Source organism: Gasterosteus aculeatus, chromosome 6 (assembly GCF_964276395.1).
Source record: "Gasterosteus aculeatus chromosome 6, fGasAcu3.hap1.1, whole genome shotgun sequence".
In the NCBI taxonomy this organism is placed as follows: Eukaryota; Metazoa; Chordata; class Actinopteri; order Perciformes; family Gasterosteidae; genus Gasterosteus; species Gasterosteus aculeatus.
In genome coordinates, this window is record NC_135693.1 from 16,842,256 (window position 1) to 16,858,665 (window position 16,410).

At 46.1% G+C, this 16,410-nt stretch overlaps 1 protein-coding gene across 1 annotated transcript; it reads left to right on the plus strand.

Moving 5' to 3' along the window:
* Positions 1-11,526: 11,526 nt before the first annotated feature.
* LOC144409509 (uncharacterized) lies at positions 11,527-16,139 on the plus strand. Its single transcript, XM_078104874.1, has 3 exons — positions 11,527-11,677; positions 11,789-15,466; positions 16,045-16,139. Exons 1-3 carry the CDS (start codon positions 11,527-11,529, stop codon positions 16,122-16,124), a joined length of 3,909 nt encoding a protein of 1,302 aa, XP_077961000.1. The 3' UTR covers positions 16,125-16,139.
* Positions 16,140-16,410: the final 271 nt, after the last annotated feature.

A 16,410-nucleotide genomic window follows, 5' to 3' on the forward strand; every position in this document is an offset into this window, starting at 1 on the left:
TTTGCTCTTACTTGTGTCACCTCATCTTGTATCTCCATGGCAACCACGATTCTGTGTATGCGTACAAAACCTCTTTAAAGGGAACCGCTGCTGCTACCTGTCCATCTACGGCCAGCAGCTTGTGGAGATCCTCCGCTGCCGTGGTTCATGCATCTGCACATCAATGCCTGCAGCATTTTAACTAACTGAATCGGCTCACTTTGGGGCCTGTGAGCTAAAAAGGTGGCGAACTGCTGAACTGTAATCTTTCTGGGGGGCCGACGTGGCACCGCTGCACAGAGTGTTTGCCAGTAAATACGAGGACGTGTTTTCAAAAGAGCATTCAAAACAGAGAGGATGCCAAACCTCCCAAGTAGCTCAACAATGGTTTAATTACACTATGAAAATAAATCACAAAAATATCAAGAAGCCTGTGAGTTGACAATGGCTCAGTCATGATGACCAATAGAGAAAAGAAAGAACAAAAGCTAGTTTTTCTCTACACGATGCGATAATCAGACGGGGAGGAAGGCCGACGTGCTGAAAGGTAGATTAAAGACAAAAGTGCACCTGCGGCATTTGATGGCCGTCCGCTGCATCTCAGCCTCAGTGTGGCTGGATGTGCCCTCCCACTGAAAATGATAGAGTTTAAAAAACCTTTCTCCCTTTGGCGCTAAAACACTCTAGTGGCCAAATAACTGCAGTTGGTTAAAGAACCAAAGTCGACAACATCAAAAAGCTGTTTGGGTTCTCGCCTTCCTCACCGTTTATTATTATTAGTAAACGTATTGTTTAGGAGCTGAACTATGGTGACGCTACAAAATGCTAAATGCTAAGACCTTTACGGTGCAACTTAAAACCTCGGATCCCAAAAAGGAGTCTTTCCTTATTTACAATCTTGCAAAAAGACACAAAACTCAAGATAAAGCCCGAAAGAGATCCTAAAATAAATCTAAGAAGTAGCAAGATGATTTGCACGGAACTTGACAAATACATAGTTGATAAATATCACTTTTGCTAGCTTTTTATTTCGTGTAATTTTGTAAATTATACCACTAAATAAAATAACACGGCTTTCAAACAAAAGATGACCCCCCCCCCCATGTGAGGAAACCGACCTGAAATGAATGAAATTAGCCACGGTTTCCTCCTAGATCTTGACTTAAATTAACTGTTGCTATGTGAGTGTGCCAGAAAAGTCCTGCAGGCCTCAATGCACCATAATGCAATCCTGTTTCAGAACATTTAATCAGCCTTTTATAGAGCATTTGTACCAAAAGGGATGTTCTAAACAGGGATTATACATACAACATTGATCCCGCAGGACTTTGTACCGCCAGCCGCATCAAATCGCACACAAAAAGGCCGGCCCTGGGGGGGGGTGTATTCCTTTTATATGCTGTCATCCACACATTCATTGTGTGATAGATGCGCTGCATGCTATATATAATGATGGAAACAAGAGCACGAGAGGCAGCGGACTGCATTACGACCGATGGCAGTTTGTCTCATTGACTCACAGAGAACACATGACGCGCCACGTGGGATTTTTCTGGAGGGATGCAATGCATCTTGGACTAATAAAATAGATTTTTTTTAATACTCGCTGTCGACAAGGGTGTAAAATATGTTGACTGTGAAGTTCCGGGGGAAACCTTTTTGTTGTAGTTGAAGAATTGCAGGATATTAATGCTCTTTTTAAACAAAAGTTGTAGGCCTTATGAGGCAATGAAAAATACCAATTAGACATAATTGTCCTAAGACAGACAGAAGTGCTGTGCTGGTGTTCTACCATTAACACTGTAGTAAAAAGACAACGAAGGCTGGGGACGTGTGTCAAATGTAAATATATCTGTATATGCATCTAAAATGTTTTATCGGCATCGTTCGTTCAAAAGAATACACCTAAACATGTAAGACTTTTTAAAATAAAAAATGTTTTACCATGTTTCATGTGTGGACGTCCTGTTTTGATTAGCAGCAAAAAACACAAATAGTATATTAAATGAAAATGTGATTCATTTGTACAGCAAACTGCTGACCTGCGAAGGTGTGTTTGATGCATGTTGATGCATGCATGTATTAGAAATTAGACTAATCATTAACTGAATTCCTGCCTCTACCTTCACTTCATCTCAAGTCGAGGTGCCGGAACTCTGTGACTTTTCACAGGCTTTGTGGCTTTGTTTTCGTCATTTGAATTAAATAATGTTTTGCTTCATGTGCAAATGACACAGGAAACCTGCATCAATGCACCGGTTATTGATTAGACTGTTTTCTAAAAATATGTAATAAGTATAATCAATCTTGTACCTCCACTATAATAACCACCATTTACTTGTGATGCTTCAAAGCGGCTCGTAGCACATTTAATAAATGAATAAGCCGGGGAAAGCAAATTCTAAGAACGTTCTCTCTGAAACAAAAGTTGTCATAGCTGATTAATGAGAGTTGTCTTTCGTGTTGTGTGTGGCTTGAAACCTTGAAGAAAACATTTAGAAATGTATTTGAAACTGAGAGCATGCGGAGGAATTGACTGCATAAGCTGGCTGCTTGTGTACTTTATGCATACGGCTTGTATACTGTATGCATTTGCTTGTATACTGTATGCATACGGCTTGTATACTGTATGCATTTTTCTTGTATACTGTATGCAAACGGCTTGTATACTGTATGCATTTTTCTTGTATACTGTATGCAAACGGCTTGTATACTGTATGCATTTTTCTTGTATACTGTATGCAAACGGCTTGTATACTGTATGCATTTTTCTTGTATACTTTATGCATTTTGCTTGTATACTTTATGCATTTTGCTTGTATACTGTATGCCTTTTTCTTGTATACTGTATGCATACGGCTTGTATACTGTATGCATTTTTCTTGTATACTGTATGCAAACGGCTTGTATACTGTATGACAAAGAGACACAGATTGAAATGTCGTTTGAAAAGCGCTGATTGGAATTTAAGTTGATCAAATATTAATTTGCAGCAGGTGTTTGCTTGAGGCGGAAATAATTAACAACCAAGGGAACAACTAAAAGGTTGTCTGAAATGCGGATGAGTCCGTAAAGGGCAAACAATTTTATTGTAGACTACAACCAAAAGAAAATATTGAATAAGCCAGGATGTATTTCAAACAGTGACATCTGTCACATCTTCTCAGGGTGGCTTTTTTTCAATAAAGCATGTATCAATTTTACAGTTTACAAATTATTTTATTGTTTAACATTAAAGCTGTAGTGCCAGTTAGCACTGGCAAGCCACTATACTACAATCTACAGTGCTAATAAAAGGTATCCCCCCCCCCCCCCCCCCCCCATTATGTTCACATCACCTTCCCGGTGATTGGAGTCTGATTAGACCTACTTTTTGAAGCAGTGATATGAATGAATCCCATTGAGATTTTCACCCAAGCAACCCCTAAAAGACAGATGACTCATCGCTGTGACACATCGACTAAAAGAAACGATTCTCGCAGACATTTATTCAATTAAACTTTGAGTTCATACAAATACGCCAAAAGCTGCTCAACGTACAAAAACCTAAAACAGGAACATTTCATTTCTTTTTGAATGAAAGTCATGCCGGCTAATAAACAACTGGGCTGTCAAATTCCCTTTTATTCATTTATTCATTGGCTTTGAGTGTTATTAGAATGACGCGAGCAAACTAGCCATGCTAAAACGATGCGTCAACGACGCGCTGATTGCGATGAGTCAGCGTGTGGGGAGGCGGCAGCGAGATAGTGGTGGCTTCTTGTGGACGGCCATCACACTGATTATGTCCTTGAGTCTGTGGCAGTGAGAAAGAAGGGCTGTTAAATCTGCCATTCATCGAAAGCTGGAGACAAAGATCAACTCCATCTGCTCTTTTTAGTGATGCCCCTGACAGTCGATCACACGGACGCGCGTGTTCACACTTCACAAAGCTGTGCTGGAGGCAGAAATAATGTCATGATGGCTTAGTTAAACACGCCATCAAATGTTTTATTCAGAAGTACTTTCAACCTTACATTTGACTTATGACATCTGTAATAAAATATTTGAACTTTTTTTCTAAGACATTTTTCGAAATAATGTATATGACCTTTTGTGAATAGTTGACTTTTTCGTCCATGACTTCTTTTGACCAAATGTGTTGACTTTTGAACATATTTTTTGAATTTTTTTCATAACAATTTCTGACTTTTTTGTCCCCTTGACTTTTTTTCTACCTTTTACTTTGACTCTTTCTTCCATTATATTTCTCGGCCTAAGATTTCTACAATTTTTTTCTCAATTTCTTTTCATTTTCTTAACATGTTTGGACTTTTCTTTCATAATAATTTGTTACTTTTTTTCTCCATGACAATTTTTGACCTAAGATGTTTAGAATTTTCTAGAAACATTATTCAACCTAATATATTTTTTTTCTATTTTTTGACCTTTTGTTCCCTGACATTTTTTGAGACTTTTTTTTCTTTTACCAAAAAAGTTTGGGAATTTTGGACATGACGTAATTTTTTAAAAACTTTCTAGTCCTACTAACTAAATAACCTAATCAATTTGCAGCATCTTCAGTACATTGTTGTCAATTAAATCTAGCTCTAGATCCATCCATCTTCAAAGGGTCACAAGGGGTCGCGGGGGGGGGAGGCGAGAGACACTGTCAGCCAGGGAGAGGGACTGGTCAGCCAATCACAGGCCTGACACAGAGAGAAACAACCATTCACACTCACATCCACACACCTACCGGCAATTTAGAGTCACCAATCAACCTGATCCCAGCCCATTAGAAGTACAATACACTATTCTATTCCATTTCATCAAAAATATGTTGGCTTTTGTTGGAGAAGTTTGTATTTATCAAATATGCATAGGTTTTGGTTTAGCAAACAAATATGTAACAATGGATTCATTCACATCAGCAAAGGTTACAACTAGCTCGTAATCCAAGTTTAACATCGAGAGATTTAAGAGCCAGATAACACATTAAATGCTTAGTGAATATTATGCCTACATTTATCAAATAGACACAAATACGATTTTGAATTAATACCAATGTTGCTCTTTGTCCTCTGGACTTGTAAATACGGAGCTAGATTTATAGATTTAAATAGATTTATAAAGTAATGAAGTCACAGGTGTTAACTAGATTGCTCTTCTGTCCCCAAGTGCCTTGCAGAAGAAAATCAATGAATTTAGAAGGATGACGTAAGGAGGACATTTAGAGACGATGAAAACACATAAAGCCACTTCAATACATTTAATGTCCTCCTTTACCTCTTCCTGAATGCAGTGAAAGATGAGTAGGTGGCTGAAACGATCCGACAAGGACTCCCAAACAAATGAAGACAAACTGAAAAAGAACAAAGGGGACACGGGGCAAGTTACCAAGCAAATGATGAATGGGGGACGGACGGGGGGGCAAAGCCTCAGGCGAGCCGCCAGCGGGCTGGACGTGGCAGAAGAAGAGACCCCACCATCGAAGGCAGAGCCCCTCTGGGGGTCGGGCAGGAGGCCAACGGCAAGACTTGAGATCAAGTGGCTGGCACCAGAAGGTTTTGACTCCGGCACGGAGCCGGCTGCTCCGCTTCAGGTCGTCGTGATTGGGCAGCTCGGGGCAAGAGGGGGACGGACACGAACGGCCCGGAGAGATGAGGAGGCAGCAGCCACCGCGCGACGATCGGACGGAAGCAGCTTTTTAGGCTGGTGTGAAGTGAAGGGCGACAGGGAACAAAGGCGCCTGGGTGGTGTGAATGTTGAGAAGCTGAGAAGCGGGTGTGGAGAAGTGAGGCTGATGAGAGACGGGTGAAACTAATCACAGCAGGACAGACAATCCAGGCCCAGTGTCCCCCCCCCCCCCTCTTGAGGACGGTGCTCGACAGCTTTTCGTAGACAGACGTCCACCCCTGAACGCTTTAATCATGTCTATTGCTGTACATCTCAAAGGAGATAATTTTTCAAAGTGGTGCGTGAATAGAAGCATGCTCAATTAAGTATAGAAGTATGAATATGAAATGAACATGAATTTTGAGACACACAGTATGAAACACAACATCATTAAATTCCCTCTGCTTGAAAAAGCACAATGCACACTTTAACATTTGATGCTTTGAAAGGTTCTTTATTAAAGTGTCATGTGAGGTTTTAATGGGTTTGGAATTACAGCCACAGGTCTCCTTTGCCGTCGTGGAAAAGACAAATATACACACACACACAAGAGATTACACACACTTTCAACACACTATAAGAACTTTTTCTTGTAGCCAAACTTTATGACCCCAACAGGAGTCATCTGCTATCTTTCACATCCTGGTTATGATTGCAGTATTGGGCTGAACTCTCGCCGTCACTGTCCGAAAGTAATTCAAAAGTCCACGTTTTAGAAATAATGTCAAATCCACCAACAGCAGCGTGTGGCCTTTGGCTCTTGGAGGGTTTCAGTGACGGTGAGCGAGAGCCTGAAGGAGCATTAAGAGTTTGACAGAGACGATCTCGAAATAAAAATGGCGACGGTTTGGAAGGAAAGTTACACCCCAGAAACTGCTAACAAGACAGCGGCCATCTTCAAAGTACTTCGTAACTCCAAATTTCCAATTAAAAAGCAAAATCCTTTCATGTTTTGCAACATAATACAGAACGACGTGATGTTGAAGGAGCCCCTCGGTGTCGGTGACTTCAGGCTCATAATGAAGGATGAGTCAATGAGTCAATGAAGAGCTTTACTCGCTTCCTTTGATCAAAAGTTAAATCACTTCTATGTGAAACACACTCACACGTTTTGCTGATTAAGTATAAACCCTAAAAAAGTTAGATTGTTTTGTGGCTGCTGAAAGAAGACAGCAGCATAATGCAGCTCAAAACTGCTGAAAGTACAATAAGTGTCTCGTTTTCTAGCTTTGAAAGAAAGTAGAAACTCATTTAGAAAAAGACTCATTTTCAAATGGAATCTTTGGTCATATTAAGTCATTTAATGCGACACATGCAGGTGGGTGGTGGTGGTGTTGTTTCCGTGGCGGCCTCCACCTGCAGCCTCTCTCTCCCCATCACAAGTGTGATGAAACCAGCTTCATCACATCCTGCAATCAAGCCTTTCCAACACAACTTGCTCCGACCCGGTTCTGCTTCCCACACCTCCGTCTCCTCCCTTCAGGCCTGGTTGATATTTTCCCATCGTCCCGCCTCCTCGCCCTTTAATAAATGATCTTTTCTCAGCCTATTAGTGTCTGACACAGATTGCCCGCACAACTGCATTGAGCAATCATGAGGTCTCCTGTAGCTTTTAATTATTGACTTCCCGTATGATAAACCTGTTTTTTTTTACCATAAATCCCAGCTCCTCTAAACATTTAGGAATCTTCCTTAACGTTACTGATCCTCACTTCAGCGCTTATGCAATGAGTAGAGATGCTGACCCTGTAAATCTCTGTAAATCATCCGGCGAAGGGATTCCACCACTACTCATCCAACGTTGTGCGAAAGCGCCCTTCTGCACACGATCTCGACGCCGAACACTCTCACAAACATTGTGAGTCAGGTTTAGGTAACAGAACCATTTAGTTGAGGTTTGAAGAAGCATCATGGTATAAGTATGCATGAAACGTCACTTGAGCCAGTTATGTAACAGCACGTGACGGGGTCACTTGACATGATGTTGGCTTTGACATTTAGAATACGATTGGACATCAATCAGATGAAATTTAAGGATAACACACTGAGCCGCAATTGGTTTTGGCAGCAAGAACAGCAGCGGTGCACCAATCTGCCACCAGTCACGTTCACCAGTGTTCTTTAATTGTACACATCCAGAGGAAGTGTGATTCTGTTTTGGGAAGGAAGTGAACATCGTAACGAAATTGCAGAAAATAAAACCTCGGCCACTAATTAAGTGCCGTCCAATTATTGTGGCACTACACTAGTTAGCTCGACCTCATTATGTTGCACATGCAATTCTTACATTATCAAGGTGAAGGAAAGGTGGTAAAGAAAAGACCAATAATGTAAATATTTTACCTATTCAGCCAAGGTTTAGATGTCCTTCTATACGCAGTATGTCCAGTGTCACATGGCTGAAGGACACGGTTAAGCTGTGAACCGAAAGCCAGTAAGTTGACATTTGTGCTTAAATTCTCATCACCAAAATGCGAAATGTTGAGATTCTAGGAGCTTAAAATGTGCACGATGCCCTTTTGCATTTCAGAAATCGACTCAGCATGTAAATCATCACCTTCTCTTGTCCGGCGGGGAAGGACTCACTTTTATTAAAAAAAGAAAAACTCCATTAACATAAGTAAAGGACCTAAAATACCGCCCAACACATCATGCGTGATTACCTGCCTCTCTGCTCGATGAACGTCTCTGTAGAGACTCTTGATGTTTTTCATGATGCAGCTCCAAGTTGCTCATTAGCGACAATATTCAAAATGTGAATTGATTTACTTGGAGAAATGTGAGTATTTCTTCACAAAAAAAGAAAAGCAATTCAACAGGCACCTGAGAACCATCAGCCAGGGATGACAAGGACCCAGAGGAGCCAACCCACAGGAATCTGACCCACAGGAATCCGACCCACATGACTGTCTTCAAGAGAGGTTCCAGAACCTGCAGCAGAGACCGAAACCCCAAATGAGAGTAGTTGAATGACATGTTCCACAAAGAAATAGGGCCACAGGGGCCCAGAGTCCACATATCTCTGGCCTCAATGTGTCATATGGACTGCAGGGTTTATTCGGGTATATTATTGGAACCTTTGCCCAAATATATCTCCCCAAAACTCGTTTTGTCCTTGAAGAGGATCCTGTTAAAGCTCAGCAAATGAAGTCGTTTCCAGCCCGAAGGAATAGTTGCATCTCCCCTTCTTCTCCACCTTTCAAGTCCTTTCAAACAATATGTTTATATTATACACATATAAATATCCTTTAGCAAGTATTGTAGCTTCTTTTAGTTATTTTGCAAAAGCTTACGTTGTGAAACTGCTGCTAATTTTGACCTCTCACATATAATAAATGTCTTGAGCTTGTTTGCATTTCAGAACAGGACACCAAACACCACATAGAAAAACCCCCACCTTTATTTATTGTTAGTGTCAGTGTCCGTCGTTCCTGTGACGTATTAAAATTGCCTTCTAATGGTCACGGGATTCACAGCAAAGGATGCAGCATGCACACACGCATGTATAGTTTCAGTAATTTAATCTCATTGAAGTCTGAATGAATGGTGAAAACGGCTTTCTGGGGGAGGCTTTTATCGGGAGGCAGCCGCGGGAAACGCAGGATTTTTGTCATGGCTGCTAGCACTGGCAGCATTCATTCATCAATATGCATTTGCAATCTCTTTTTGGTCACCTTTGATATCGCAGGGAGCAGTAATTCAACAACAGAGAGCTGTTGAGGAGCAGTCGCAGGCGACGGGCGTCGCACCTGTACACCCCCCCAGCCAGGTGACAAACTCCTTCCCGTGTGCCCCGCGGCTCATTCGGTTGGCTTTAACTGAGAAGTTCATTGAAACAACAGGAGTTTGTTCATTTCTATTTCCCACAGAGCGCGAGAGTGTTTTGCACCCGAAGCCAGTGTTGTTGAATCACGCTGGCTGTTGCTGTGGCAACCGCTCGGCAAAACCTCTCTTCTTGGTCAGGTTATTTCACCGGGAAAGAAGAAAATAACTTACCAGTGATCACACAGGTCACAGCAATGCAGAGGATAGTTGATTGAGATTGCACATACATATAAATAGGTATATAGAAGTATATGCAAATACGTCAACAACACGTCAACAACGTTGAGGGCTTCGCCTTTCGAAGGCTCTGAAGGCTGCTATGGGAATTATTATTCTGGTGTGTCCTTCTGAGTTTAGTTTTTATTGATCGTAAACCGACACCGACCGAGGTTGGTATTCTGCCCTTGGAGGTGAAACGATTCGGACGTCCTGCTGTTTATCATAATAATTCATCCTAAAACATCATAAGCAAACATCATTGGGGTCAGAGGTCAACATCACCAGGTTGTGCTTTGAATCTTCAAAATCCGCCTGAGAAAATGAGAAAAACTCCCAACTGGTCAAACGCTGCGGCCGGCTCAGTGTGCGCTTACTTCTATTGCGCAACACACCCAAACTCACCTGTGTGACTGAAGTTTATTAACAAAGAAACCGTGATCGCGTTGGCTAATACACTCAATCATGTGTGTGGTGAGAGGAACGTACTGAGGTTTTGGGCTCCGACGCCAGGACATGAGGTCGTACACGGGCTCGGCAGTGACAGGTCGTGACAACACTAATTCCTTTATATTTTGGGGGGAAATGTTCCATGAAATGGGATAATAAGGGCGTTGTGACCCCAGGAGGACAATAAAAAAGGCTGGGTCGGACCAGGCGTCTGTCTGCGAGCAGTTAGGAGAGAAGAGGAGTTTGTGAGGAAGACGTGTCACCTCTAAAAAGCAAGATTTAAATAAAGTACAAACAACGCACTGGCGGGCACTTCACACTGCATGACTGGTTGTACTGAACATCAGGCGTGAATGTGTGAGAACTGCATTAACAGGAAGGGATCTGCGGATGGGAAAGAGCACTCAAGCAACCTTCATATCGTAATAATAAAAACACAGCGGGCAGATTCCACATCAAATGTCTTCACTTTGATGCCGACATTGGACTAATTCTTGGCAGGACATTCTTCCTCTTATTCATTCGCTCGTCAATATTTCATTTGTTCCTTTAATGACCGAGAGAGTGACTGACGGACCTGGTTACATAAACAGGAAGATGCTCCACTTTAGTCTTGTTGAAGTCTGCGGTGGTGTGAAGCACATATTGAATTTCCATTTCAGAGCCTCTTGCTTCTAATTTTAGAGGCTGTGGAAAAATAACAAATCTGAATGAGAGAGTTTTCCTCTGATATTTAAATGTATAACATTCAACAGTGAGAATAACACAGTCTGAGCAACATGGCGCTGCTTTGAATCAGAGGGGGAATCTTTTTCAGTGTTTTAGAACAATCAAAATATCGACAGAAGCTTTGGTAGACATGACATACTGCCTCACTATCTTACCATACTGTGGCAAACCAGGGGGAGGAACAAAGCACTTGGGGCGGAGCCCCAAGCTCCGGTTGGGGGAGGTGATAAGGGGGATTTATTATCCTGTGCAGGTGCTCCAGCCACTGGGAACGTGGCACTGGTCACACCTGCGGCCTATCTGGTAATCAGAGCAGACCCTAGATAAGGAGAGGAGAAGAGACCGGACGGGGCCAGACGTCGGAGAGGAGGTAACCCCCAGGACTCACCGCTCTACTCTACTCTGCTCCTAACAGGACAAGGAAGCGGGCGCCACGTAGGAGGAGACGCCACATATTTCAGTTTGGAAGCCGGTTGGAAGAGCCGTAGTTTTTGACCTTTGCCATTAAAAGGACCCTTTTTGTTTGCATTTGCTGTCTGAGTTTCTTATTTTAAGCCCGAATCTGGCCTCACTCCCCCTGGGTTACCACATTTTGGTGGAGGATGCAGGCATGACGGTCTGTCGCTAAAGATTCAGGCTAAAATAGGTACTCCGAGAGAGACACGGAGAACCATGGAGAATGCACTGACACAGCTCATCCAGACCCAAACCCAGCAGGCCCAGAGTCTTCAAGCCTTACAGGACGCCATCACTACTCTTGGACGGCATCTGGTAAAGCCAGAGGGGCCGACGGAACCCAGTAAAGTTCTCACCAAGCAGACCGGTGAGGATGACATTGAGGCCTACCTAGAGGTTTTTGAAAGGACTGCAGAGAGGGAACGTTGGCCTAGAGCACAATGGGCAGGAATTCTAGCCCCTTTTTTAATTGGCGAAGCTCAAAAAGCCGGCCGGGACCTTTCCCCCGCTGACGTAAACCAGTATGGGGCATTGAAAGCTGCGATTTTGGCCCATTATGGACACAACCTGCAGACGAGGGCCCAACAGTTCCACGCCTGGGAGTATGACGCTGCTGCCCCAGTGCGGCCGCAAATTGCAACGCTGATGCGATTGACACGCAGTTGGTTAACCTCGGGGGAGGGGCCTCCAGCGATTGACAGAGTTGCCATGGATCGCTGTATCAGAGCCTTACCCGGGGGTGCCAAACGACACGCTTCTCAAAGCTGCCCAGAGACAGTAGATGCCCTAGTGACGCTGTTGGAGAATCACCCGGTCACGGTACAGTTGATGCAAAGCGGTAGGCCACCCAGCCAATCGGACCCCAGGAGAGACAGGCAGAGGCTGAGGAAGAGCGACACGGAGGCACTGGGCCCAAGCCCGAGGCCCCAAGGGGGTCCGCCCCAGCCATCCCGCCAGCGCCGCCCCTTTGTGAATCCGGACCGGCGAAAATGCTTTGCCTGTGGACAAGAGGGCCATATAGCGTGGAATTGTCCGGGAGAAGACATTCTGATGCCTACGGCGGGCTCCTCCGACTCCCCACGGAAGGCCGACAGCTATCTTACCACGTGCTGGGCTCATGAGGGCGCAAGGGCCCCAAAGCTGCCGGTCAGAATAGGGACCCAGGATGCTGAAGCCCTACTCGACTCCGGCAGTGCGGTCACCCTCCTACGGCCCGGGTTGACCTCTGGCCCCAGGGGACCCCCCATCCCAGTCTCCTGTGTCCACGGGGATTCACGTGAGTATCCCACGACCCACATTAAGGTCCAGACCACCAGGGGCACATTTGAGGTTGTTGCGGGCTTGGTGGAAAATCTGCCGGTACCAGTGCTGATTGGGCGGGACTGCCCGATATTCTGGCGTTTGTGGGCATGCAGGACTGCTGGCCACCGAAGAAACTGTCCCACCAAGAAACCTGGTAGGGACCAGAAAGTCAAGGTGGCACATGCCTGTGCAGCCCCATCTAGCCCAACCACGTCATCTGCAGAAGGGACAGAGGAGGAGGCCCTGGCCCCAGCGGAGGCCCTGGCCCCAGCGGAGGCCCCGGCCCCAGCGGAGGCCCCGGCCCCAGCGGAGGCCCCGGCCCCAGCGGAGGCCCCGACAAGGAGGGATCCCCGACTAACTGAAGGGTCTTCGAACGAGGTTTTTTCGGAGTTCCCACCGGCAGAAGAGGCATCTTCCACCAGGCCCGGGCAGTTTGGGACGGCCCAGTGGGAGGACCCTAACCTGGAACAAGCGCGACAGAACCTGGCTGTGGTCGAGGGAGAACCGGTGGCGGGGGTAAGTGCTAGCACCTTTCCACACTTTTCAATCAAGAATGGCCTCTTGTATAGGGTGGCAAAGCTGGAGGAACGGGTGGTGGAACAGTTGCTAGTCCCCAAGCGCTATATTAACAAAGTGTTGTACCTAGCCCACTCCCACCTGTTGGGAGCTCATTTGGGGGTGGAGAAAACCTACGACCGAGTCCGGGAGCGCTTCTACTGGCCGGGGGTGAAGAAGGCGGTCCAGGATTATTGCCAAATCTGCCCACAATGCCAGAAGACGGCGCCGAAGGTAAACTACCAGAATCCACTAATACCACTACCAATAATCGACATCCCATTCCAGAGGGTAGCCATGGATATAGTAGGCCCCTTGCCGAAGTCCAGTAGGGGGCACCGGTTTATCCTGGTTATCATGGATTATGCCACCCGGTACCCAGAGGCGGTCCCGTTACGCACCGCAAGTGCTAAAGCGGTGGCGAGAGAATTATTCCTTCTCTTTAGTAGAGTTGGGATTGCAAAGGAAGTCCTTACTGACCAGGGAACCTGTTTCATGTCTCGGGTGATGAAGGAGATGTGTAAACTACTGAAGGTGAGCCAAATACGAACCTCTGTCTACCACCCACAGACGGACGGCCTGGTAGAACGTTTCAATAAAACCTTAAAACAAATGCTAAGGAAGGCTATTGACGTGGAGGGGAAAAACTGGGACCAACTAATCCCCTTTGTCTTGTTCTCAATCCGCGAAGTGCCCCAGGCGTCCACAGGGTTCTCACCATTTGAGCTGCTGTATGGACGGAGACCCAGGGGCATGCTGGACCTGGCCAAAGAAGCATGGGAGCAACAGCCATCAGCCCATCGCTCCGCCATAGAGTATGTCGACCAGATGCAGGACAGGATGGCTAAGGTATGGCCCCTGGTGCGGGAGCATATGCAACAAGCCCAACACGCCCAAGCCAGAATCTATAACCGTAGAGCTCAGCTACGGGAGTTCCAGCCGGGAGAGTTTGTCTTGGTCCTGATTCCAACGGTGGAATGCAAATTCCTGGCAAAGTGGCATGGACCCTATGAGGTGATCGAAAGGGTGGGGGAGGTGAATTATAAGGTAAGACAACCGGGAAGGAGGAAAATCTGCCAAATATATCACATTAATCTGTTGAAGAAATGGCACGCCCCTGACAGTGTTCCGATGGCCGCACTAACCACCGAAACCCAAGATCGTGTCCCCTCACAGGTACCTCTGGGCCCCCATCTGAGTCCGACCCACCGGCAAGACATGGTGGAACTAACTGGGCAGTTCAAAGATGTTTTTTCAGACATGCCGGGAAGGACCACGGTGATTAACCACGACATCATCACCGAACCTGGGAAAAAGGTGAGGCTCCGACCCTACCGCATACCAGAGGCAAAAAGGGAGACCATCAAAGAAGAGGTGAGAAGGATGTTGGAGATGGGCGTTATTGAGGAGTCACACAGTGCATGGTCCAGCCCGATTGTGTTGACTCCAAAACCCGACGGCAGCGAGAGATTCTGCAATGATTTTAGAAAATTGAACGAAATCTCAAAATTTGACGCTTACCCCATGCCGAGGGTTGATGAGTTAATAGAGCGATTAGGCCCAGCCCGGTTTGTGTCCACGCTCGACCTCACTAAAGGTTACTGGCAGGTTCCCCTCACAGAAACCGCCAAAGAGAAGACAGCGTTTGCTACCCCAGAAGGCCTGTACCACTATAGAGTCCTGCCCTTCGGAGTCCACGGAGCGCCAGCTACGTTCCAAAGAATGATGGACCAGGTGCTCCGACCTCATCGGGAGTATGCAGCGGCCTACCTAGATGATGTGGTCATACACAGCCCCGACTGGACCACCCATGTAGGCCACCTGAAAGCTGTCCTGGGAAGCCTACGGAGAGCTGGCCTGACCGCCAACCCAAAAAAGTGCCACCTTGGCCTGGAGGAGGCGGAATACCTCGGCTACACCATTGGGAGAGGCAGTGTGAGACCCCAATCCCGGAAAGTGGAGGCCATTGCCACCTGGCCTAAGCCAGCCACGAAGCGGCAAGTAAAAACGTTCCTCGGCCTGGTCGGCTATTATCAGTGCTTTATACCCCACTTTGCTACTATTGCAGCCCCTTTACACGAGATGACGAAAAACAGCCACCCACACCAGGTCCTCTGGAGCACCGAAGCTGAGGCAGCCTTTACAACCCTTCGGAGGGCCCTGTGCACCGAGCCAATTTTAAGCACCCCTAATTTTGAGGACACGTTCATCGTCCATACAGATGCCTCTGGATCAGGGCTTGGAGCCGTGCTGTCCCAGGTCAGAGGAGGAGAAGAACACCCAGTGACCTATATCAGCCGTAAGTTGCTAAAGCATGAGATCAATTATTCAACGTTGGAGAAAGAATGTTTGGCAATAAAATGGGCCCTGACAAAGCTGCGGTATTACCTCCTGGGCAGAAAATTCACCCTGGTAACGGATCACGCACCACTGAGATGGATGTCTACAGCCAAAGACACTAATGCACGAGTTACACGGTGGTTCCTCGAACTGCAAAACTTTAATTTTTCTGTTGAGCACAGGTCGGGAAAAGCACATGGAAACGCAGACGCCTTGTCCAGGAGGGAGGAATGCTATCTCGTTGACGCTCCTAGCCCCAACCTGGAGCTGGTGGAGGGGGTGTGTGGCAAACCAGGGGGAGGAACAAAGCACTTGGGGCGGAGCCCCAAGCTCCGGTTGGGGGAGGTGATAAGGGGGATTTATTATCCTGTGCAGGTGCTCCAGCCACTGGGAACGTGGCACTGGTCACACCTGCGGCCTATCTGGTAATCAGAGCAGACCCTAGATAAGGAGAGGAGAAGAGACCGGACGGGGCCAGACGTCGGAGAGGAGGTAACCCCCAGGACTCACCGCTCTACTCTACTCTGCTCCTAACAGGACAAGGAAGCGGGCGCCACGTAGGAGGAGACGCCACATATTTCAGTTTGGAAGCCGGTTGGAAGAGCCGTAGTTTTTGACCTTTGCCATTAAAAGGACCCTTTTTGTTTGCATTTGCTGTCTGAGTTTCTTATTTTAAGCCCGAATCTGGCCTCACTCCCCCTGGGTTACCACAATACATATACGTCCATAACAACATCCTAATGCTCTTTCTCTTCTCAAAAAGCCTCATGAGTATTGGAGCTGAACCTGAAAAATTCATCCTTATGTTATGGGGCCGTTAAAATGGATCTTGCCTCCTTCGTCTTTTGCAACATCGCTCTTTGCTCTTATGTAATCGAGTGCACCTCATGTGTTGGCTGAGCT

What these genes read in the sequence shown, in the direction of transcription:
- LOC144409509 (XM_078104874.1), top strand. Translation starts at nt 11,527, where the DNA reads ATGGAGAATGCACTGACACAGCTCATCCAGACCCAAACCCAGCAGGCC. An exon ending in AGTTCTCACCAAGCAGACCG is followed by an intron (nt 11,678 to 11,788) that starts GTGAGGATGACA and finishes TAATTGGCGAAG; the next exon opens with CTCAAAAAGCCGGCCGGGAC. An exon ending in CCCAGTGACCTATATCAGCC is followed by an intron (nt 15,467 to 16,044) that starts GTAAGTTGCTAA and finishes TGCTCCTAACAG; the next exon opens with GACAAGGAAGCGGGCGCCAC.